At 39.6% G+C, this 24,056-nt stretch overlaps 1 protein-coding gene across 1 annotated transcript in view; it reads right to left on the bottom strand.

Annotated features, from left to right (window-relative positions):
* The window catches only part of LOC138155528 (potassium-transporting ATPase alpha chain 2-like), a 51,257-nt gene extending 29,508 nt beyond the window's left edge, over positions 1–21,749 (bottom strand). Inside the window, exons 1-14 of the mRNA XM_069080808.1 lie at positions 21,741–21,749; positions 20,379–20,540; positions 19,019–19,078; positions 17,154–17,357; positions 16,786–16,899; positions 16,202–16,336; positions 15,687–15,804; positions 15,116–15,384; positions 14,035–14,233; positions 13,747–13,856; positions 9,915–10,049; positions 7,580–7,772; positions 6,692–6,867; positions 4,842–4,978 (exon numbers count right to left, since the gene is read on the bottom strand). Coding sequence (XP_068936909.1) covers positions 4,842–4,978; positions 6,692–6,867; positions 7,580–7,772; positions 9,915–10,049; positions 13,747–13,856; positions 14,035–14,233; positions 15,116–15,384; positions 15,687–15,804; positions 16,202–16,336; positions 16,786–16,899; positions 17,154–17,357; positions 19,019–19,078; positions 20,379–20,540; positions 21,741–21,749 — 2,021 coding nt within the window. The remainder of the gene's footprint in view (positions 1–4,841; positions 4,979–6,691; positions 6,868–7,579; positions 7,773–9,914; positions 10,050–13,746; positions 13,857–14,034; positions 14,234–15,115; positions 15,385–15,686; positions 15,805–16,201; positions 16,337–16,785; positions 16,900–17,153; positions 17,358–19,018; positions 19,079–20,378; positions 20,541–21,740) is intronic.
* Positions 21,750–24,056: the final 2,307 nt, after the last annotated feature.

Here is a 24,056-nt window from a genome sequence, read left to right as displayed (position 1 = left end):
AGGACAGGGACAGCTCTACATCCGATTTCAGCAGCAAGTAGCCATAGAAGAAGAGATATTCACCCCTTACCACAAGATTTTGGGGCCCCATTTGTTCAGGGTGGGGGGAATGATGGGGAGCTTGTGCTCAAGCCCCACCCTAAAATATGTTTTTTTTGTGTGTGTTTATTGTGTGCTATTCTTGTTATATTGTTGTGAAATTTTGTTGACACCAGTTATTCCTATTATATTTTTCCCAAGTAAGGGACATGAAAGATCTTGGGGCCGAATGTAAGGGTTATGGGATTTAAAGATCTCCCATGCCCCATGGACGTGCTGACATAGCAGAGCAAGAGAAAGTGAAAAGCCGAGCTAACGGTCCTGCAGTTGGCAGTTGGTGGCGGTTGCCTTTTTTTTTTTTTTTTGAGTTAGGACTCCTGCTGAGGACTGCCAGAGGCCAGAGCTGCTGGGAGCGCTCTTCCAGGACACTGGGTGGTTGCTGTGAGTGGGGAGAGGAGGACCTTTGCCTGAGGTAGCCTGTTCTGTTTTAAAGGCTTGAGAATGTGGGTGCTTTCTACTTTATCTACCTGTGCCAATGTCATAACTACTCTGATGGCTTTCACTTTCTGGTTTTGGGACTCAGTCTTTTGGTATCTTAATAAATTTTCTAGTTTATTTCCCCAAATGGCAAACCTGATGTATTTTGTGATGGATAATTATATCAGCATATTTATAATCTCTATAGGCATTGTGAATATGGCATTGCTGATACAGTAGCACGGCAAGTAAGAGCACTGGCCCCAATGTCAGGATGACCTGGGGATGGAATCCGGGCTCAGACACTTAGCACCCACCCAGAAACACCTGTCCCTGTAACCTTGAGCAAGTTACTTAACCCCAATTGCTTAGGGGCGGCCAGTAGCACAGCGAGTAAGAGCACCAGCCCCAGTGTCGGGATGACCTGGAGATCGAATCTGGGCTCAGATACTTAGCACCACACCCAGAAATAACTAGCTGTGTAACCTTGAGCAAGTTACTTAACCCAAATTGCTTTAAAAAAAAAATATATATATATATATATATATATATATATATATATTGCCTAGATAAGCCAAAGAGAAAATAGAATATCTAAATAGACCTCTTTTAGAAAAAGAAATTGAACAGGCCATAAATGAGCTTCCTAAGAGAAAATGGACTACATGGATTTATAAGTGAATTCTATCAATATTTAAAGATCAACTAATTCCAATATTAAAAAATTATTTGGAATAATAGTTTAAGAAGGGATTCTATCAAACTCTTTCTATGAAACAAATATGATGCTGTCATACTGTTGGGAAAACTAGAAAACAGTATGACAGAAATTGGGCATGGGCCAATATCTCACATCATTTACCAGCATAAGGTCAAAATGAATACATTACCTAGATATGAAAAGATTTTTATAGGAAAATTAGAAGAATATAGAAAGTATTACTTATCAGAATTAAGGATAATGAACAATTTATGAATAAGCAAGATATAGAGCAAAGTCCGGTGTAAAATGGATAATTTTGATTACATTAAATTAAAAGATTTTGTATAAATAAAATTAATACAGCCAAGATCTAATTCAGGAAAGCAGAAAATTAGGGAGAAAATTTATAGCTAGTTTATCAGATAAAGGTCTCATATCTAAGTTATGTAAAGAACTTTGTCAAATATGTAAGAGTACAAGTCATTCCCCAATTGATAAATGGTCAAAGGATAGGAGCAGCAGTTTTCTGATGAGGAAATCAAAACAATTTATAGTCATATAAAAAACACAAATTGAAACAACCTTGAGATATCATTTTATACCTACCAGATTGGCTAAAATGATAGAAGGGGAAAGTGACAAATTTTGGAGAGAATGTGGAAAATTGCATTATTCATTCATTGTTGGTGTAATTGTGAGATGATCCAACCATTTTTGAGAGCAATCTGGAATTATCCCCAAATAGTTCTTAAGCTACCTATATCCTTTGACCCAGCAATACAGCTAGTTGGTCTATTTCTTTTTTTTATTATAAGCAATTGGGGTTAAGTAACTTGCTCAAGGTTACACGGCCAGGTGTTTCTGGGTGGGTTCTAAGTGTCTGAGCCCAGATTCGATTCCCCAGGTCATCCCGACACTGGGGCCGGTGCTCTTACTTGTTGTGCTGCCTGGCCGCCCCTACTTGGTCTATTTCTAAAGATGATAGGGGGAAAAGGAAAAGTACCTCTATGTTCTTAGAATGTTTATAGTAGTTCTCTTTGTGGTAGCAAAGAAATTGGAAATTGCAGGGATGCCCATTAATTGGGGAATGATTGAACAAGTTATGGTATATGATTGTGATGGAATACTACTCTACTGTAAGAAATTACGGACTCAGTGATTTTAGAAAAACATGGAAAGACCTGCACAAAATAATGAAGAGTGAAGTGAGCGGAACCAAGACAACAATGTATACAGTAACAGCAATATTGTTTTAAGAACAATTTTGATAGAATAAATTATTTTGTCTACTATAAATATTCAAATTAACTATAAAGGACATATGAAGAAAAACACTATCTTCATCCAGAGAAAGAACTAATAAATAGAAGTATATATAGAAAAATTTTTACATGTGTATATACATATATATACACATATATAATATATATGTACATATATATGTGTACATACATACCTATCTGTGTCTAATGGTGGTCCCCCTAGGGCAGGGCAGGGGGAGAGAAGAAAAAAAAAAGGAATGTACATGGTAATTTTGTTATATATTTGAAAAGAAAAGCAAGTTGTGCAGAGTAGATTTGCAATTTCATGTAGAGTCATCTTTTTTAATCTACTATATCATGTAAATCATTCTTTTATTCCATAAATTAAAAATAAAATAAAAGCAAAATATAGAAGCCTAGCTCAGTAATAGGTTTTGCTATTTCCATTCAAAATGGGGAAACAAAGGCTAGAAGGGTACTTACATTGGAGCAATTGGAATGAATTCTACCAAGTCCCTTCCCTTGCAGAGGGGACACCAAAAGAGCTGGTAGTGAGTTCCCTGTGGCTGGAATGCCCTCCCTTAGCGTCATCCCTTGTCTTTTGAATTCCTGCTTGTCCTTTAAAACCCAACTCAACATTATGCCTCCTCAATGACGCATTTCCTACTTCTCCCAGTTGATAATAACTATTTCCTTTTTGGGGCTACCTAGACAGGGATGGGAAACTTGCAGCCTCAAAGTCACACATGCCTTCTAGGTCGTTGGGTGTGACTTTTTGACTGAATCCAAATTTTACAGAAAAAATCCCTTGTTCTGTGAAGTTTGGATTCAGTCAAAGTGCCACACTTGAGGACCTAGAGGTCCACATATGGCGTTGAGGCCACAGGTTCCCCACTCCTGAGAACCAGCACTTTGCTTGCTTCTCAGTTATGTGTGTATGTATTATTTTGTATTCAGTTCAACAATTAAATGTTTATTCAGTGCCTATTGCGTGTAAGTCTGTATGTTTGGCACTCAGGATACAAAGGCAAAATAGAGCCTGACCTCTAAGAGTTTAGATTCTACGGGAGGAGGCAATGAAGATACATATAATAAATATATTCATTACAGGGGGATGTGAAAGGGCACAAGCAACTAGAGACACCAGGAAAAGATTCCCAAGAAGCACCTGAGCCTAATCTTGAAGGAAGTTAGGGATTCTAATAAGCACAGGTGAGAAGGGAATACATTTTAGTTATTGGAGACCACCTCTACAAAGGCCCAGAGTTGAGTTAAGGAGCAGCTGACAGGCTAGTCTGACTGGAATAAGGAAGAGAAGTAGGAGACAGATTGAACAGGACCTTAAATGCCAGGGGAGGAGTATGTATTTTATCCTAGAGGCCACTGAAGGGTTTTAAGTAGCCACTGACGTGGGTCATTCCTGTGTCTTAGGGAGAGTAATTTAGCAAATGTATGGAGAGATTTCCATTTGGTTGTCAAAAAAGAGGGGCAGAAGGCTTTGAAACTTTTGTTTGGGGGCTGCAAACAACTAACCACTGATTTAAGAAATATTTGACAAATAACAGATAAATTTTTAATATTGAAAGTATATCACAATTCATGTTAGAATGGCTTGCAAAAGAACTCATTTGAATTCTAGTTCAGCCCTTCATGACCTTGGGTTCATTCCTCCCCACCTATAAGTATCAGTTCAGTTTCCTTATCAATAAAATAGGGGTGTGTGGATTATACAAAGGATTCTTCACCCTTATTTTGTTATTGGACCTCTTTGGCAGTCTGATAAAAGCTATGAATCTCTTCTCAGAATAATTATTTTGTTTTATTCTATTTTGATTTTCAATGCATAAAGCAAAATGCATAAGATCACAAAGGATACCAAGTATATTGAAAATTAAATAAAAAAATATTTTTTAAAAAATTTCACTGTCTTCAGGTTAGGGTCCCCTGGCCTAGATGGTCTTTTTCTAAGTTCTAACTTTTTCAGTAACAATGTGGAACTAATATTGTATAAAGAATACCTTTTTTAGGGGTGACTAGGTGGTGCAGTGAATAGAGCACCAGCCCTGGAGTCAGGAGGACCTGAGCTCAAATCTGGCCTCAGACACTTAACACAAAAACTAGCCATGTGACCTTGGGCAAGTCACTTAACCCCAATTTCCCTCCAAAAAAAAAAAGAATACCATTTTTTAGTGGCTTTGCCGAACTCTTTACTGGAAAGGTAATTGTGTATGTATATGTGTGTATGTGTATGTACATATAAAGAAATGATACAATGGCAGCAGCCTAAGAGTATAAGCCCCTAATATTGCAGCTCTTTGAAACAAAGACGTGTGTAAGAGTTGAATTGCAGCTGCTCTTACCTTTTGTTAACCTGTTCTACAGGAATTTTAAGACGTTTTGCTATATCCTCCACAGTCTCACTATTGGCTGAAATGATGCCCACGCTTCTGGCAATAGCTTTGGCTGTGATGGGATGATCACCTGTCACCATGATAACCTAAAATGAGGAGAAACAGATATAATCAATGAAAAGCAGCCCTAGCAAAAGCAGAGGGACAAGTGGGCATGACTGCTCTTGGCTGAGGGAAGAGTGAGTAGGGTATAATCAGTGTTGATGACAATTGATCTTTGGGGGACCTTTGGTTGTAATATATATCCTTCTCCCTGGAAAAGTCTAGCACCAGTACATTTTCCATATATCTTCTTGCTAATTTTGAAAAATTTCCCCCCTCTTTATTGGAGGGAACCTTTATTCTTTGGTGTAGTTCTTACCAGACATACTAGAAAAAAATGTTTTGTGGAACATCCTCAGATTTTAAAGAATAGTAAATAAATTGGAATTACATATTCCACTTTAAGGAATCACAAAGCTCAATGGAGTTAGAAAAATATTAAAAGATTCTACCTTACCTTTATACAGTACATTGTAACTTAAAAAGCCATTATTTCTTTTACTAAATGACAATAATAGTAACTACCGTGTTTCCCCAATAATAAGACCTATCCTGAAAATAAGCCCTTATCTGTGTAAGATTCCTCTAAAATAAGCCCTCCCCCAAAAATAAGCCCTATTGAGATTGCTACTGTAGTGAAGGTGATCCCCTGCGCTACACGCTACATTACGGTACCCTCTGTATGCACCGTGTCCCCCCCCCTCCCTGGTGAAATGCACGCCACGCTCCGAGCTGCATCCAATCAGAGCTGCAGCAGTGAGCGCGTCATCCTGTTCTTCCCCAGTGATTTGCTTGCTGGCGCCATTGAGAGCAGTGCCATGGAGGAGAGCTGAGGCAGGACAACATAAGCCCTCCCCTGAAAATAAGCCCTCTGGTGTTTTTCTTTCCAAAAAAAATAATAAGACAGTGTCTTATTATCGGGGAAACATGGTAGAACAATAGTTTACATTTATATAGCACTTCAATGTTTGCAAAGTACTTTTCTTTGTTTAGAGGAGGAAACAGAAGGTCAGGGAGGTTAAGTAATTTGCCCAAAATTACAGAGCTAGTAAATGAAAGAACTGGATAGAGAATCCTATGCCATACTGCCAAAAGCAACCATTGATTTTTTTTAAAATAGACTTTTTTTGCCTGTTCATTGCTTGTCATGGTTCATGGGAAAACATAATGGGATTAAATATGATAATATATGTAAAAAGCACTTCTTAAAACATGCAAGTGCTCCATTCAACCATTCCTTTGGCTATCTCCACTGAACCAGATTTGAGTATTAAGGTATTATACTAAACAGTAACTATACTGAGAAGAAGCCTGTCTACAGAATTCTAATAAACCAATATTCCAATAATCAATAAAAACTAATATAAACATAAAAGGAATAGGGGTTGAGGGTGGACTAGTGATTTCATTGATGAGGAAATGCCTTCTACCACTGCAGATTGGCACCTTTTCAACAACTTAAGAGTCTCAAAGAACTGTGTAGAACACTGGGGGGTTATCAGTGTCCTTTTCAGGGTCACTTAGCCAACATGTGTCAGGGGAGGACTTTATTCTGTCATGTCAGAGGGACTTGAACCCAGGGCTTTCTGGCTTTGAGACTTGCTTCCTATCCATTCACTTATGATGCCTCTCAAACATAAAAAGGAAAAGTAAAATACACATGATTGGTAGAGAGGACTTTATTATAAAATGAAGTTTCCTTAAAGGATCTTTCTCACCTGTGAAGGACTCCAGAAGGTAGGAAAAAAAAACTCTACCTTGATGCCAGCACTGCGGCATTTGATGACTGCATCAGGGACAGTGGAACGAGGGGGATCAATCAATGATATCAGCCCCACAAAGCAGAGGTCAGAGGTGGGAAAGTTCATGGTCTCTACATCAAAGGAATAGGCATCTGGAAATTCATCTTCTGGCAGGTAGAGATGACAGAAACCTGGAATAGATATTCATGGGGAACAAGTAGGGAAGACATCAATAAAAATAGGAAGAAGAAGATAAGAAATAAGAGAGACACTGCTTCCATACCACACAAGCACATTAAAGCATCAAAATTATTTTTCTTGAATGGAAACTTAGATCCTTTCCCTACACCTTCCTCAGGAAAGGTACAATAGACATTTGTGGGAAAGGAACTTCATTAGGGACAAGATACAATCTTCTGCTTATCACAAGAAGTATCTAGCTAGCTCTAGGATAATGTAAAAGACAATCAGATGAAAATATATGTCATAGAATCACAGATTTTTAAGCTGAGACAGTACTGTTCAATTAATCTAATCTCTTCAGTCTTACACATAAAGAAACTAAGGTCTACACTTTAAAGTTCAGGTAGAAAAGCTCCTAAAAAGCCATCCTAGTTGGGTTATAAACAGATCTCTTGTTTAAAAGAAGTTAACGTGATAAGAAAGTTTTGCCAGGCAAAAAAGTTTCTATGCTGCATTTTTGTGAGTATGTTTAAGCACCAAACTTTTCTTTCCCAAACACAAATTCCAATGTCCTTTAGAAACATACACTCCATCAATTCATTTCCTTCCCTTGGTATCACCTTCCACTGTTTTTAAGAAACTTGTCCATTTTCTCAACTTAAATCCTTTATGTAGTAGTGACCAGTGGCTCCTTCTCTGTCCCTTTCCAGGCCAACTCACCCAGCACTCTCTCCCCTAAGCCTCCCAGCTCCATGTATGCAGTTTGGAAGGCCTCTGCAGTACTTTCATTGAGAGGTTGCTCCTGGCCATTGATCATGACGGTGCTGCATTTCTCCAGGATCCTCTCAGGGGCTCCTTTCATCACCAAGAGGAAGCGCTTGTCATTGGGGTCATCTGTCTCATGGATGGAGAGCTGGGAGGAAGGAATTAAGTGAATGTGTTAAATGGGACATGCCACTGTTACTGTCACTTCTAAGAGACCTGAAGAGCTCACAAGTAGTCAGAAATAGTCACAGAAGAAGGAAAGTCATCCCTTACTCTTTGTACACTTGGCTTCCTTGTGGTGGAAACAGGAGGCATATCGATGACCCTGGTGTGCATTGAAGCCTCCTCTATTGATGGGATCAAGGTGCTAGAGCTGAAAGGGCCTTTAGAGACCACATGGTCCAGGCTTCTCCTTTTATAGATGAAAGACCTGAAGCCCAGTGAGGTTACATGACTTGTCTCTCTTGGGTTGCACAGGGAGTAAATGGCAGAGGTAAGATCTGAATCTAAGACTTCTCCCTCCATAGCCAGGGTTCTTTCTGTTGTGATGTGCTATTCAAACCCAGGGCCACCTCTAAGATCCCTTGGTGCCTCCCCCTAGAAAAGGAGACTCCAACTGGCCCCCAACCTAAAGCTGCAGCCTGGGCTTTCATATGGGAAATCAACAGACCCAAACTGAAGCAGTGCCCCTCTCTAAAGAGGAAGAGACATCCTTTTTGGTGGTAGCACAAATTCCACTGAATGTCATATCCAGGGCAGGATTATCTACTGCAGGTTTCCTAGCAGCAGGAATCATCTACTTTTGTGATCCCTTTCCCTTTTCCAGGTTTCCGACTGTTATTACAATTTGTAGCTAGATAGAGAGAGACTAGGCAGTAGGCCCATAGTCTCAACATTAGGGCTGGACAGGGTTTCTTGGTGGCACTGGAAACTGAGATCAGCAAATTTTCTTTCTGCTTCTTCCCATACATGAAATGACTTGCATATGGATATATTTGCACTGGTCTTATTATATTTCACCAGGGCCTCTTAACCAGTAACCAAATTACAGGGTCTTGTCAAGAGAGGTGACATTAAAAAAAATTCCAGGAACCCAGGGACTTAAATTCCAATAGTTTTCAGCATAGTTGCATTCACCTGAAGCTCTTTCTTTCATGTTGGTTCACTGTTAATGAAGAGAATCTTACATATAACCATCAAAACTCATTTAATTAAGTATATTTTAGGAGGTTAGGGAGAACGTGTATGTTTGTGTGAGGGGATGGCTTGGCGAGGGGGGGAGTGGTGGGAAAGGAATTTTTACTTTTATGTCCCAAATCCACTTTGTTCCAGATTGAGCAAGATGGCCAGCAGGGAAAGTTCTAATGCCAAATAGGCTTGTCTCTCATACTACCATCTCCCTAATACTTTAGACTATAAAGAGCGATTTTTCATTCCCATCCCAATTCATTCCTATCTCCATGAAGGAGATAGAAGCAGTTGGCCTTTTGACATTCCTACACTCCTGAAGTGAAGGCACCAGTTGCTATTAGGCTGATTTCCTGAGATATTGGCAAAAAGACCCCACAGGATCCCAGAACCTCAACTGCATGGGATAGAATAAAATTTAAAACTTTCCTGGTTTGTCCACATACTGTCAGAGGGGACATTTATTTGCCTCCACCTGATTTTTGGAATGAGGCAGTCCCTTTGGGAGTGAACTGTCTATCACCAGTCATTTTAACTTTTGTCTTGTTACTGGATTTCACTCAGAGTGAAGCTGACGACTTTGTGCAACTTTGCCTTACTTAAGTCCAATTCATGCACAAGTCAAGACATCACCTGTGATGTCTTTGGTCCTCTTCAAAAATGAAGGGAAAGAGGGGCAGCCAGGTGGCTCAGTGAGTAAGATCACTGGCCCCAGTGTTGGGATGATCTGGGGATCGAATCCAGGCTCAAATACTTAGCACCACACCCAGAAATAACTGGAGGTGTAACCTTGAGCAAGTTACTTAACCCTGATTACTTAAAAAAAAAAAAATGAAGGGAAAGCAACTCCCTTAATGCCTCTGATAGTAACTAGCAATAAAAACTAGGCCCCAAATCCCTCAGCACCAGAAAATAAGACAGTGGCCAGGGATGGATTTTTTCAGGGAGACCCACATCTTAGCTTCTCCAGACTCATCCTCTTTTTCCTACTGTGCTTCTGGGAAAACAACCACCCAAATTAGGCCAGGCTCTAGACCTATGGACACTTTTCATAACTCTAGGTAAAATATCACTGGGCTAAGAAATATGAGTAAAAACCCACCTGGAATTTGTTGGTGGAGTTAAAAGGGATTTCAGCCACTTTCCTGTTTCTTTTTCTTCTTTCAATCACATCTCCAATAATGACTTCTGAGAACTTCAGGAGGGCAGCTTCTGAGGCATCTCCTATTACTACTTTCTGGAAATTTTTTTCAAAAAAGGAATAAAACAAATAAAATTATAATCATAGTCTGACTATTCCATGGCATTTAAAATTAATCTGTTTTTTGATACTTACCATGTGCTTAAATGCTATAGGTAATAGAGAGGAGAGAGGGGGAAAAGATGCTTGCCCTCAAGAAGTTTTTAATCTAATTAAAGAAAGAACATAAATGAATAACAAAAGACAATCCTGCATTTGATTTTTTTGATCCTCCATTGTCTAGATAATAAACTGCAAAAGTAGTTGCAGTCGAGGAGGGAGATGGTTCCAGTCATGGGAGAGAGCAAGAGAAAATGCCCAGAATTGAGAAATGGAGTATCTTTTTCACAAAATATCCAGAATGCCAGTGTCACTGGACCAAAGAGTATGTGTCAGAGAGTAAAGTGGTGTTGCCTTTCACACTCAAAAATGATAAAAATAACACCACTATCTTGGGGTCAAGGTACAGTGTGTCCTACTTTAAGGGAGTAAGGTGTAAGATGACTGGAAAAGTAGGAGGGGCTAGCTTATGAAGGGCTTTGAATGACAAACAAAACATTTTATATTGGCTCCTTAAGGCAATAGGGAGCCACTGGAATTTATTGAATAGGGGTATAACAGGATCACACCTGTGTTTTAGGAAAATCACTTTAGTGGTTGAATGGAGGATGGACTGGAGTGGAGAGACACTTGAGGCAGGCAGACTCACCAGCAGGCTATTATAGTAATCCAGGAGTAAGGTGATCAGGTGATGGGGGCCTGCCCTAGAGTGGTTGCAGTGTCAGGAGAGAAGGGGGTATATGTGAGAGACATTGCGAAGGTGAAATTGACAGGGTATGACCACAGATTAGATATGGTGGGGGAGAGTAAGTGAGAAGCCCAGGATGACCCCAGGGTTGGGAGACTGAGGGACTAGGAGGATGGTGTTGTCTTCTATAGTAAGAGAGAAAGTAGGATGTAGGAAGGGTATAAGGGGGAAGATAATGAGTTCTGTTTTACACATACTGAGTTTAAGATGTCTCCTGGACATCTAGTTCAAGATGTCTGAAAGGAAGTTGGATATGGAAGACTAGAGATCAGCAGAGAGATTGGGTCAGGAAAGATGCATTTGAGAATCATCAGCATAAAGATGGGTGCTGATGAGATCAGTAAGTGAAATAGTATAGAGGGAGAAGAGAAGAGGACCCAATATAGATCCCTGAGGGACACTTAGTTAGAAAGTTAGAGGGCATGATCTGTAGGAGGATCCCAAGGACACAGAGGAGTGGTCAGAGAAGTGGAAGGAAAATCAGGAGAGGTCCTGATAGAGAAAAGAGAGTATCAAGGAGGAGAGAGTGATCAACAATGTCAAAAGCTGCAAAGTGGTCAAAGAGAACGATGATCGAGAAAAGGCTATTTGATTTGGCAACTAAGATCATTAGTAACTTTGGAGAGAGCAATTTTGGTAGAATGATAAGTTTGGAGGCCAGATTGTAAGGGGTTAAGGAGAGAGAAAGCAGAGAATACGTAGCCACCAACTGTAGACCTCCTTTTCAAGCAGTTTATCTACAAAGGGCAGAAAAGAAGTCAGATAATAGTTAGTAGGGATGGAAGGATCAAGTGAAGATTTTTTAATGACAGGGGAGACATGGGTATATATGTTTGTAGGCAATAGGAAAGGAACCAGTAGGGAAAGGGAGATTGAAAATGAGCAAAATGATAGGGGTAACAGAGGGGTCAATCTCTTGAAAGGAAGAAATGTGATAGAATTTTCTTCACCTTCATTTAGCAGTACGTGTATCATATACAGCAGGGTGTGTCTAGGCACAAAGGTGACAAATGGTGAGATTGATCCAAGGCTGAAGTTTGGTTGGGCATAATAGGTGGTATGTCTTCAAGAGAAGAGGACAGTGCAGAGTTAAATTTGTTCACCAAGGAGTCAAGATAAAGGGAAGAGGAGAGGGTGACGACCAGGTAGAGAATTGAGGGGTCAAGGGACTGGTGATCACAGTGAGCATGGAGAGTAGGGTTATGTGAGGCAAGGCAGAACAAAAGTGAAAAGCCAATAGATTATGGTGGGATAAGGGGATTTCTGAATTCTTGAACATGAATGGAGATGGTACCTTTGTAGGTAAAGGCAAGATCTAGGGGATAATTGTCTTTGTGTGTGACTGAGGTGCAGTGGAGGAGTAGCTCATGGAGGAGAGTAAGTTGAGGACCTGAATAGTTAAGGTATTTGAGGGAAGACCAGTACATTTGCTAAAGTCCCTTAGTATGAGGGTAAGAGTTGGGAAAGAAAGAAAAATTGTAAGCCAGGTATCAAACTCCTTGAGGAATTAAGGGGAGTGACCTGAGTCTCTAGACAGCAGTTACCAGAATTTTGATTGGGTGGAGGATATGAATAGAATGAACCTTCAAAAGAATAGAGGTTACTGACTGAGGGAAGAAGGGAGAGAACCTGGAAGTGGCAGTGGGGAGCAAGGAATATTCCAGCTTCCTGACCTTAACCAGAGAGCCAAAGAGCATGCGTGAAGGTGCAGTCAGTACTGGAGAGGGTAGACAGGGAACTTAAGTTATCAGGGGAAAGCCAGGTTACAATAAGAGCTAGTAGATGGAAGGAATGGGAGAGGAATAGATTTAAGATAAAGGTAAGTTTGTTACCTATTGAACAGACATTCCAGAGGGTACCTTGGAAAAGAGGGAGTTAGGAAGGAAATTTGAGGAGGGGAGGGAAATAAGGAATGGGGTGGTAGGGAGTGTTGGGTAGAGTTTGGATAAGGACCTACAGGAGTTCAGAGATAAGCAGAAAAGATTTAAGAGGTGAACAGAAAGCAAAGAAGGAAACATGTTATATAATGCCACATTTACTTGTTTCCCTGATCAAGAAGCTTCATTAACTCTCTGTTGCGTTCTAGGATCAAATACAAACTCTCCTATTTGGCATTTGAAACCCTTCATAATCTGGCTCTGTAACCTACCTATCCTATCTAATTACACATTACTACCCTCAGGGCAGCCAAACTGGAGTGCTTCCTGCTGCTTCCAAGCAGCATTCTATCTCCCAAGTCCTTGCCTTTGCACAGGCCATCTGTCTTGCATGTTGAGACACACTTTCTCCTCAACTCTGCCTTTTGTTACTCTTCACTCCCTGCAATTCTCACCCCAAATGCAGCTCATAACAAAACAACTTTCCCTCTTCCCACAGTTGCTAGTGTTTCTCACTCACACTTTGTGCATGCAGTTTTTCACCAGGAGAATGTGAGCTCCTAAAGGCCAGGGACTATATATGCCTGGTTGTCCTAGTGTCTAGCATACAGCAGGTGCTTAATAAATGTTTAATTCAATAGCTTAGATGAGTTAGGTCTGGAGGAACAAATAGGATCAAGTTACATAGCTTCAACACAATAGCAGGATCATCAAGTTGTCTTCAACATGGTGTTGAATTCAGTAGGAACCACAATGAACTGCAGCCTTGTTCAAACTACTACATCATACTGCTTGAAGTCAGTATTTTGAGACCTTCTCTAGTTTTTCCTATGACTTTACAAAGCAAAGTAGAATGAAGCTAAAGTATGGCTTTAGATAACATGTTGGCATTTCCAACTTGCTCTTAAAGTAACTTCTTAACTCCTTAAGTGGTAACACAGGGATGGAAGACAGCAAGATCATCCGGAGATTGTCTTTGATGGCATGCCCAGATGAACAGAAGACCTACCTTCATGATGGGGACACTTTCCTGCCCTGGTTTAAACTCAGCTCGGTTGCATAGTGTTACAATCTTGGATAAGGAGGTCCAGGTTGCAGAACTTTGGTCAAAGAGCTGGTCTGGAAAGCAAGAGGAAGAGTGATGTAGCACATAGAAGACTGCTGTGGGAGAGGAGAGTGAGTCTGTATATCCACAGGATCCAAACAGATCTCAGAAAAAGCCTGCTCACCCTATCAGGGTTAGCATTAACTTCCCATGCTCAGTCCCACATCCTTGAGTTTGCTTCCAAAGCCTCACCTTTCTGATCTTCACTTGTATCAGCCTGATAGATCTGGTTGTCAAACCATAGATGGGCCACAGTCATTCTGTTTTGTGTTAAGGTCCCAGTCTTGTCAGAGCAGATGATGGAGGTGGAGCCCAGAGTTTCTACTGCTTCCAAGTTCTTCACCAGACAGTTCTTCTTGGCCATCCGTTTTGCTGTCAGGGACAGACTCACCTAGAAAAGAAAGAAGAAAAGAAATATAAATCCCAGTGAGTCAAAATGATAGAAGACCTTTTGCTTAACTATTTCTATAGAGACCACATTTTAACCTATTTTTTTATGAATAACCATGCTCAATATTTGTAGTTAGTTGAATTTGGGGGGTAAATAAACAGTCATGGTTGCTCTACAGAAAGTTTGGGTATTTTATTTGTTGAATGATGCCCTCTAAGAGGCTTTTGTTCTTAAAGAAACAAAATCCTAATTTCCTCTTTTGAATAAAGTGATCCACAGTGACTGAGTTGCAAAGGAAATTTCATCAAGACTGCACCATATAGATGAAAAACACCATTTGATCTTAGGTCAACTTGAGCAACCATATCCCTCTCCAGAAAGACTGTAAGACTTGAAAGACTTGTGCCCAAGTTTGCTCATCTTATACTCTGGGTCTTGAAGGAGATACCATGTGTCTTCTTAAATACATTCTAAGGTTCAATATCTTCCATACCTCAGTTTACAGGTTAGGTTCAGGTAAGAGATCAACATAGAGTCTGCTTTATAATTTGAAGTTCATTCTTTGGATTTCTCACTTTGCTTTCAAGCAAGACTAAGTAGACAAACATACACATAAGGTTACTTACAGATCTCTTGAAAAGGGAGATTTGTACCTTATGATCTTGGATTCTACTATTAAAACTATCCAAAGTAATCCTATATGTTCCTCCAACACCCAATCTATTGAAAACATTCAAGTATTGCTTCCCAGTGAGGAAAGTATTCTACTCTAAAACAATGAAATAATTTGAAATATAACAGCTCATGTAGGGTCTCATATATTCTATAATGTTAGGAATATAAGGATTAAGTCAGAGAGCATGGATCACATTATGAACTTACTGTGACAGCAGCCACCAGACCCTCTGGTACATTGGCCAAAATTATGCCAATGAGGAAGATGATAGCATCTAGGACCTGGTATCTCATGCATATTGCAATAATGAAGAACACGATACCAATAGAAACAGCTACTCTTGCTACAATATGGACAAAGTGCTCAACTTCAATGGCAATTGGTGTCTTCTCATGCCCAACAGATGAGGCCAGTGAAGCAATTCTTCCAATGATGGTGCGATCACCTGTGCTGATGACCATTCCAATTGCTGTTCCTAAAAGGAAAGTATATGGATGATATTCCAGGAAGACTTGCCTATAAGGGGTACTGACTGCTTGGTTGTCTGTCTTCATCTTCTGGCCTGACATAACCATGAGTTAGGCATTGCCCTGATCTAAAGAACTGCATGATATTATATCAAGTATTGGCATATCGGGTACAAATAGAGTGCTTTCTGTCTATCTTAGGAAAAATATCTTGTATGAAGTAAAGGGAAGGAGATCAAGAAGTAGAGACTGAGTAGAAGAACCCTTAATTTTTATGGGACATTTGTTTCATATATTCTGCCAGACTTACCTTCCAGGCAGGTTGTGGAAAAAAAGCTAATGTTCTTCGTCTCTAAGGGATTTTCGTGGGTAAGATCACAAGAACGAGACTGAGGCTCTGATTCTCCAGTAAGAGAAGAATTATCTACCTGGGAATGAATTCAGTTTAACTTAACAAACATTTATTAAGCACCTACTATATGTAAGATACAACCCAAAGTATTAGGGAATCTAAAAAAAAAAATTAAATCTCTACCCTGAAGAAGTTTTCTTTCAACTAGGTTTTGTGTGTGTGTGTGTATGTGTGTGTGTGTGTGTGTGTGTGTGTGTGTGTAAGAAACAAAATGTACATTTAAAGTAACACAAAGTTTAAACTCAATAATACAAAGTAATTTCATGAAGACAGATTTGAGAAAATTTTAGAGTTAGGCACTTTGGCTGTCTTGTCCATTTGGTTTAATCAAGGACTATTGGGTGGGACTATAGGTTACAGAGACTGGGACCAGATCCAATTATTTTTAGAGGGAACTCTACATTGATGCTTACCTTACATCCCTGTGAGGCCAGGATCCTGATATCAGCAGGAATCTGGTCTCCACCTTTAATCTCTACAATATCTCCTACAACCAGCTGCTCTGCAGGGATCTCCTTCTTTTCTCCATCTCTGATGACAAAAGCATTCTGGGAAATGAAAAGGAAAAAGAAACTTCAGACCTTGGCATGGCATCTTCTTCATCTACCCTTGGTCTGGATGCTCAATATCAGAGGATATTGCAGTTTTAACTATATCAAGACTAATATAAAAAAATTAAAATAAAACAACAATAACAAAAAAACAAGGGGGTGGTTAGGTGGCGCAGTGAATAGAGCACCTGCCCTGGAGTCAGGAGGACCTGAGTTCAAATCCGGCCTCAGACACCTAACATAAAAACTAGCTATGTGACCTTGGGCAAGTCACTTAACCCCAATTGCCCTGCCTTCCCCCCTCCAAAAAGCCAAAAAAAAAAGTTTCTGTTTGACCTTCTCAGAAGGCACTTTATGAGTGAATGAAGAATAAGTCAGGCAGAACTATATGAAGATTTAGAAGGTGTTTGCCATGACACGGGTCAAGGGAGTTTTGAGCTACTTACCCGAGGAATCATTTTGGTGAAGCTGGCGATGATGTTGGTGCTTTTGGCCTCTTGGTAATAAGCAAACATCCCAGTGAGGATGACCACCAAGATGAGAACAACACCCAAAAAGACCTGCATGAAAGGGAAAGGAGACCTAAGTCAGAGGAGCAGATGCTCAGAGTGAACCAGGCACCTCACAGGGTGAGGATCTCAGCCCGCAAGCAAGCTGGATCCCCAAGTGTTTGTTACATGGGTCAGTGGGGAATCCTCTCATGCATTTTTCCCTGTTGTCAGTTCAAGATTCCAGCTCCCCTTAGCCTCTGGTATCCTTTCTATGACAGAGAAACCAACAACAAAAACCTTGCAGGAAGTCTTTAAATACTTACATTGTCCATGGAAGCAGACTTGTCCTTTGAAAACTCAATCAGATATGCAATGAAACACAGGACAGCTCCTGCCCACAAAAGGCTGGAGAATCCACCCACCATTTGTTTGAGGAACTTGATGATTTCTGGAGTTTCCTTTGGTGGAGTAAGGACGTTGGGGCCATCCTGAGCCAAGATCTCTGAAGCTCTTGTGCTAGTGAGACCCTGCAAAGACAAAACCAGGAAAAATAAGTGTTAAAAATGACTGGACATTCTTAGCCTTGTGAATGTGGAATTCTAAGGGGTAAGGGTTTTTTTTAGGGGTTCTTTGTTTCATTTTCGGTAGGCATTGGAGGGATCCCCAGATTTGAAGTGCAGACCTTGGCTTTGTGAAGTTCCTAGGTGTCTTATAGCTTTTGCCTTTCAGTTTCTATTTTTTTTCCAGAGCCAGGGAAAGACCAATTTAGGTTTCCCAAAGATCTATCCTACATACCTATATAAAGAGAAGGAAATTCCTTTTCTCAAGGGAGGAGTGAGGATTTACAGAGAAAAGACAAATTAAGTCCTGTAGTCACAGGACATGGATTCAGATATTGTCTCTGAAACCGTCTTGTGACCTTGGGCGAGTTATAATCTCCTTGTTCCTCAGTCTTCTCTTTTTTTAAATTAGCAAGTTGGGCTAAAAGGCTTCTGAGGTCCTTTCTAACTCTAGATCTGTGATTTTTCAATGATAAGTTACAATCAGGACGGTTCTTGCTCAGAAAAAAGTCTTATCATGCAACCTCTGAATAATAGATGCTGCTAAACCAGTACTTTTCTCTCTATCTAGCCTAGATAGGGGTACCCAGCCCTGGAATCCCCTCAGTCCTTCAAGACCTTACTCACATTCCATCTATTCTTGTCACCTAGCCTGATGGAAACTCTAGGACAAATTTGTTCCTGTCATAGCCTATCTAAACAATTTTGATTGCACCACAGTTATACTCAATACAACTGCCTTGTATTATATTTATTGGTGTACATGGTAGCCATCTCCTCTCCCTTGCTAGAATGTAAACACTCTGAGGGGAGGAATTAGATTTTATTCACCTTTAAATCTCCTTCTACACCAAACATAAATGTTTAATAAATGTCTGTTGAGTGAGTAACCAACTCAGTATTATCTAACTGGAATGCTTGCTCAGGAGAAGGAATGGGTAAAAATGCAAAAGCAAACAACAGCAACAACAAATCGACCTCATGTCGACGTTGCATGTTATGAAGTTCTATCTTAACTGAGACCCACAATAGAAAAACAGTATCATTTTTTGTGGAATAAAACTTGGGAGGGGTTTGTTTGCTTGCATATATGAACCTGGTTGTTCTCATCTTTTAGTAATACATGGTATAACCATTCTCAGATGGTAAGTTCTATAAGGCAAGAAATGTGCTTGGTCCAGAAATCAGGGACCAATCCACTGAAAATGTTCCAACCCTCCTGTTCCATGGTGCTATACTTATTGATGATGTTACTCTTCCAATCAAGCAGAGAGAACTCACATCCTTCTTTCCTCTCACAAACACCCAGAAACACAAGGACAAGAATAACCCTTGTTTAAGTAATCAGGATAAAGTTTAGTCATTAAAGACATTATATCCTTCTCATCATTCTAGGGATCCCTTCCAAAGATACTGATGATTAAGTCTATGTGCCAGTCAAAGGACATGAGGGAGGACCAGGTAACCTTTCTTCTCAAGCAGCTAAACAAACCCACCTGGGACAATCGCTTTGCTCTAAGCTGCTACAATGAATTATTGACACTAAAGGTGTTTCCCACCTTTTTCATCCCCTAAAAGGCATAGGATCAAGTCCCTGATGTTGGTCCTTCATCCTCTCAGTGACTTACTTGGATGATGTTTGTTCCATACTTCTCTTCTAAATCCTTAGTGCTGAGTTTATGGTCATCCTAAGATTCAAAAAAGAAAAAAAAAAACAAGTGAATGAGAAGCAGCTTAAATTGTCTGTATTTCTCACCAGCCATTGGAAAAATAGGACCAAGCTGGATTCAGATCATAGAATCCCAGAACAGGAAGGGGCTTTGGAAGTCATGGATGACCTGGGGTCTAGTGCTGCTTCAGACACCTGTTGGCTGTATAATTAGATGAGTCAAGTCACTTACTTTCTCATTGCCCCAGGTAGCTAAAACTTTAGGTTTATCAATAGATCTCATCTATAAAAAGTAGAGGTGTTTCCATACTGGGAATTCTGTACTGAGATTTCAGTTTACTCTTCTCTATCAGGAAAAGACATAGCCTTCTTTGTTCCATCCTCTGTAGTTCTTCCCATTTTAAAGCAGGATAAGCAAAAACAGGGTTTCTGTATTAGTTTCTTGTCCAATTAGGGTTACTATAAGAGCTAAAAATCATTCATTTTCTTCTTTTTTATTTTAAAACAAAACTACGTGCAAATGATCTCTCTGATAAGGATAACTAAATCTTTGAGCTCCACATGACAGGGCCTTCATGCAGAATACAGTAATCATCTAGTAAAGAGAGTCTCCAGGCAAAGATTGTATCAACCTAATTCTAACATGGAACAAATTTAATAATAGCTAACATTTATATAGTCCTTATGACATGCCAGACACTGTGCTAAATATTTTACAATTGTCTCATTTGATCCTCACAATGCTCTTGGAAAGCTGGTGCTATAATCCTCATTTTGCTGTTAGGAAACTGAGGCAAACACAGGTTAAATCACTTGCTCACCAGGCTCATAGAGCTCATGAGTGTCTGAGGCTAGATATGACCTTAAATTTTACTGCCTCCAGGGCCAGCACTATATCTTACTGCCCCAACTAGCTGCCCAAGTATATTTAAATTATTTTTTCATTTTCAAAATTTTTCAGATGCATTTTTAAAAACCTCTCAGACATTGGTTTTTCTTTTTACTGTAGCTACAAAGAGCAGGCTCAAGAAGGTTTTGGGTCCTATGGACAACATGATGTAATTAACGGAATAACTCTGACTTTTATTTAGAGTCTGGATGATAGGGATTTGAATCCTGACTCTACTAATTACTATTTGTGTCACAGTCTCTGTGCCTCAGTTTCCTCCTCTACAAAATGATGGTATTAGACTAGATAATTATTAGGGTCAATTTTAGCTCTAAGCTATCTGTTCCCTTGTCAGAGCAAAAGTACCATGAAAAATAAAAGGAGGAATATAGATAGCCAAGGTGCTCCCACTCAGCTTAGGATAACTGACCAGATCAAGGTCTTTCTTGAGTTCTTTCTGGAGGTCCTTCTTGCTGTGTCTCAAGCGTTCCTTTCTTTTTCCTTTGCCATCACCCTTGTCTGATCGTTCAACATCTGTTTTTTCAATATCTTTTGTTTCATTGACCACAATAGAGTAAATTTCTGATTTTTCCTGAAATTGAAGCAAAGATTGAGTGTCCATTGAAAACTGGTCTTTTGGGGAGCTGGGGTCTTTGAAGTCAAGATCATCAAAATTGGAGAAGTGGAAAAAAGAAGGAATGTAGTAGGACAGATCTGTAAAAATATCTTCTGACTCTCTCCCCTCTCATCTACAAACCTTAAGGAGAGGGAGAGATAAGTAGAGAATGGAAAGTATCTAGAATATGGATGGAGAAGTAATCTTCTCTCCCTTAACCCCAAGGGCCAATTCCCTTTTTTCCCCTCTTCTTAGGGCAAGACCTTAGAATTTCTTCACTACTTCTTAAGCTAGAGACTGAGCCAAATTACACACACAGAATCACAGGTAGGCTAAGCAAAAATTTTAAATGGATGATTGGGTAGGTTCCCAAAAGTTTGGTCAGGGTAATCCAATCATAGGGTAGACAAGAAGGAACATTGTTCCTTAACTCTAGGTCAGACCTTCCAATGAAGGGAGCAAGCATTTATTAATACTGTGTATCAGGCACTCTGCAAATGCCTTTTACAAATATTATCTCATTTGATGAAGGAGCCCCAGATCCTTCATATACTTTCCCTTGACTTCAACAACAACACATCCCAGTCTAGAAGCTAGAACTTCACTATGAAACCTAAGAGAGTAAATCCTTTTCTGGAGTAAAGGCACCGACACCTCAATAACATAAGCTGAAGAAGTTAAAACAGAAGCCAGTTCCCCAGGACCATGATCCTACCCTTCTCCTTCAGCTCTTACCCACTACCAAGTTTCCCAAGATATGTTAATTCTTTTTTCACTCCTCGCAACAGATGTAGGTTCAGATATTCATACTGAACCTGGAGTTTTTTTAGAAATTTTTTGTAGACAATTGGGTTGTGGAAATTGATATGAAGATACTCCTTTTCACCTCTGAAGGAACTAATGAAACTAGAGGACACAGAGATTCTAACGAACAGATTTCAATCCCTCATCCCTTGCTTTTCTCCACTTCGTGGAATCCCCCCATACTTCATTTTTCTTTGCCTTTCTCAGCCCCTGGGGCCTGTTTGTTCTTTCCAGGTAAAGACAAAGTATACTTAAGTTAGTGCAGGCAGCTATGTGGACACCAATTTGTCCCATCAGCCTAATCCCTTTCTCCCCCGACCAGCCCAAGAGTGTGGAGTAGGGGTTTGAGGCAGACTGCAACCCGACACACACCTTGCCCATGAATGTCAATGGCGAGGGTCCGAGGCTTGGATGAGTCGGTGAGCTCCTGGGCTGAGGGAGCCGTGGAGAATTCAAGGAAATGAGCTGTAAGCCAAAGAACTCGGGAATCTGATGATCCAGTCACAGGAGCTCACAGGTTCTGACAGGATAGTTACCAGATTCTAGCCCTTAGCTATGGGTTTCTCCATCTGTAGACATCCTGACAGGTTCAGTGTACTGCTTGCTCCCTGCAGAGAAGTATCCCCATGCCTTCCTCCTTTTAAATCAATACCTGGGCCCCTCCCATTCTTGCCTCTGAGGGCTGTTCCAGTCTGGTCTCTGGTTCTCTAGGGAGGCAAGAAATAATACCACAGGTAGGTGGATTTCTTGGATAGGGGATGCAGAATCTGGAACTCAGGACTTATGGGAGATGAGAGGGAAAAGGAGGAAGAAAAGAAGTCTTTCTCCTTCAAACTGATCTTTAAATTTCACCTCCTCACATAAACAAGAACAAGAATAAAACACACTATTCTCTAACCTAATTTAAAACAACATCTAGAAATTCTATTTAAAATAAATGTAGAGAATATAAAATTCTTGGAAGTCTACCTGCCAAGACAAACCCAGAAAGTATATGAACACAATTACAAAGCACTTTTTCATACAAATAAAATCATATCTAAACAATTAGAAAAATATCAATTGCTCATGGGTAGACTAAGCCAATATAATAAAAATGACAATTCTACCTAAAATAATTTATTCAGTGCTATACCAGTCAAATGACCAAAAAATATTTTATGGAGCTAGAAAATATAATAGCAAAATTCATCTAGAAGAACAAAAGGGTCAAGAATATCAAGAGAATTAATGAAAAATAATGCAAAAGAAGGTGGCTTAGCAGTAATACACCTAAAACGACATTATAAAGTGACAATCATCAAAACTATAGAGGGGTGAATTAGTGCAATAGATTAGGTACACAAGGCACAGTAATAAATGACTATAGTAACCTAGTGTTTGATAAACCCAAAGACTAGTTTCTTGGACAAGAACTCACTATTTGACAAAAACTGCTAGGAAAACAATATGGCACAAACTAGGTGTAAACCATCATCTTACATCATATACCAAGATAGGATCAAAATGAGTACATGACAGACATAAAGGGTGATATCATAAGCAAATTAGGAGAGCAAAGATCTATTGGGAAGGGGAGAATTTATGATCAAACAAGAGACAGAGAGCATTACAAGATATAAAATGAAAATTTTTTATTTTATTAAATTTAAAAAGCTTTTGCACAAACATAACCAATGCAACCAAGATTAGAAGGAAAGTAGAAAGCTGGGAAACAATTTTTATAGCAAGTGTCTCTGATAAAGGCCTCATTTCTCAAATATATAGAGAACTGAGTCAAATTGATAAAAATACAAGCCATTCCCCAATTGATAAGTGATCAAAGGATATGAACAGGCAGTTTTCAGATGATAAAATCAAAGCTATCTATAATCATATAAAAAGAAATGCTTTAAATTACTATTGATTAGAAAGATGCAAATCAAAACAATTCTTAGGTACTACCTCACACCTATCAGATTGGCTAATATGACAGAAAAGGAAAATGATAAATGTTGGATAAGATGTGGGAAAATCGCGACACTAATGCACTGTTGGTGGAGTTGTGAACTGATTCAACCATTCTGGAGAATAATTTGGAACTATGTCCAAAGGGCAATCCAACCGTACATATCCTTTGATCTAGCAATACCATTCCTAGGTCTGTATCCCAAAGAGATCATTAAAAAAAGAGAAAAGGACCTACACATATTAAAATATTTTTAGAAGCTCTTTTTGTGGTGGCAAAGAATTGGAAATTGAGAGGATACCCATCAATTGGGGAATGATTGTAACAAGTTGTGGTATGCAAAAGTAATAGAATACTATTTTGCTATAAGAAATGATGAGGGGCAGTGAAGTGGCACAGTGAAAAGAGCACCAGCCCTGGAGTTAGGCGGATCTGAGTTCAAATACGGCTTCAGACACTTAAAACAAAAACTAGCCATGTGACCTTGGGCAAGTCACTTAACCCTAATTGCCCTATCTTCTCCCCTCAAAAAAAAAAAAAAAAAGAAAAAATGATGAGCAGGCAGATTTCATAAAAAACCTGGATTTACATGAACTGATGCTGATTAAAATGAGCAGAATCAGGAGAACACTGTACATAGTAACAGTAACACTGTGCAATGATCAACTATGATTGACTTAGTTCTTCTCAGCAATACAATGATCCAAGACAATTCCAAAATACTCATGATTGAAATGCTA

Source organism: Petaurus breviceps, unplaced genomic scaffold, assembly GCF_028583685.1.
Source record: "Petaurus breviceps papuanus isolate PSGF00001 unplaced genomic scaffold, PetGlider_PUasm1.0 91133, whole genome shotgun sequence".
Classification (NCBI taxonomy): Eukaryota; Metazoa; Chordata; class Mammalia; order Diprotodontia; family Petauridae; genus Petaurus; species Petaurus breviceps.
This window is presented reverse-complemented; position numbering and strand designations above follow the sequence as displayed.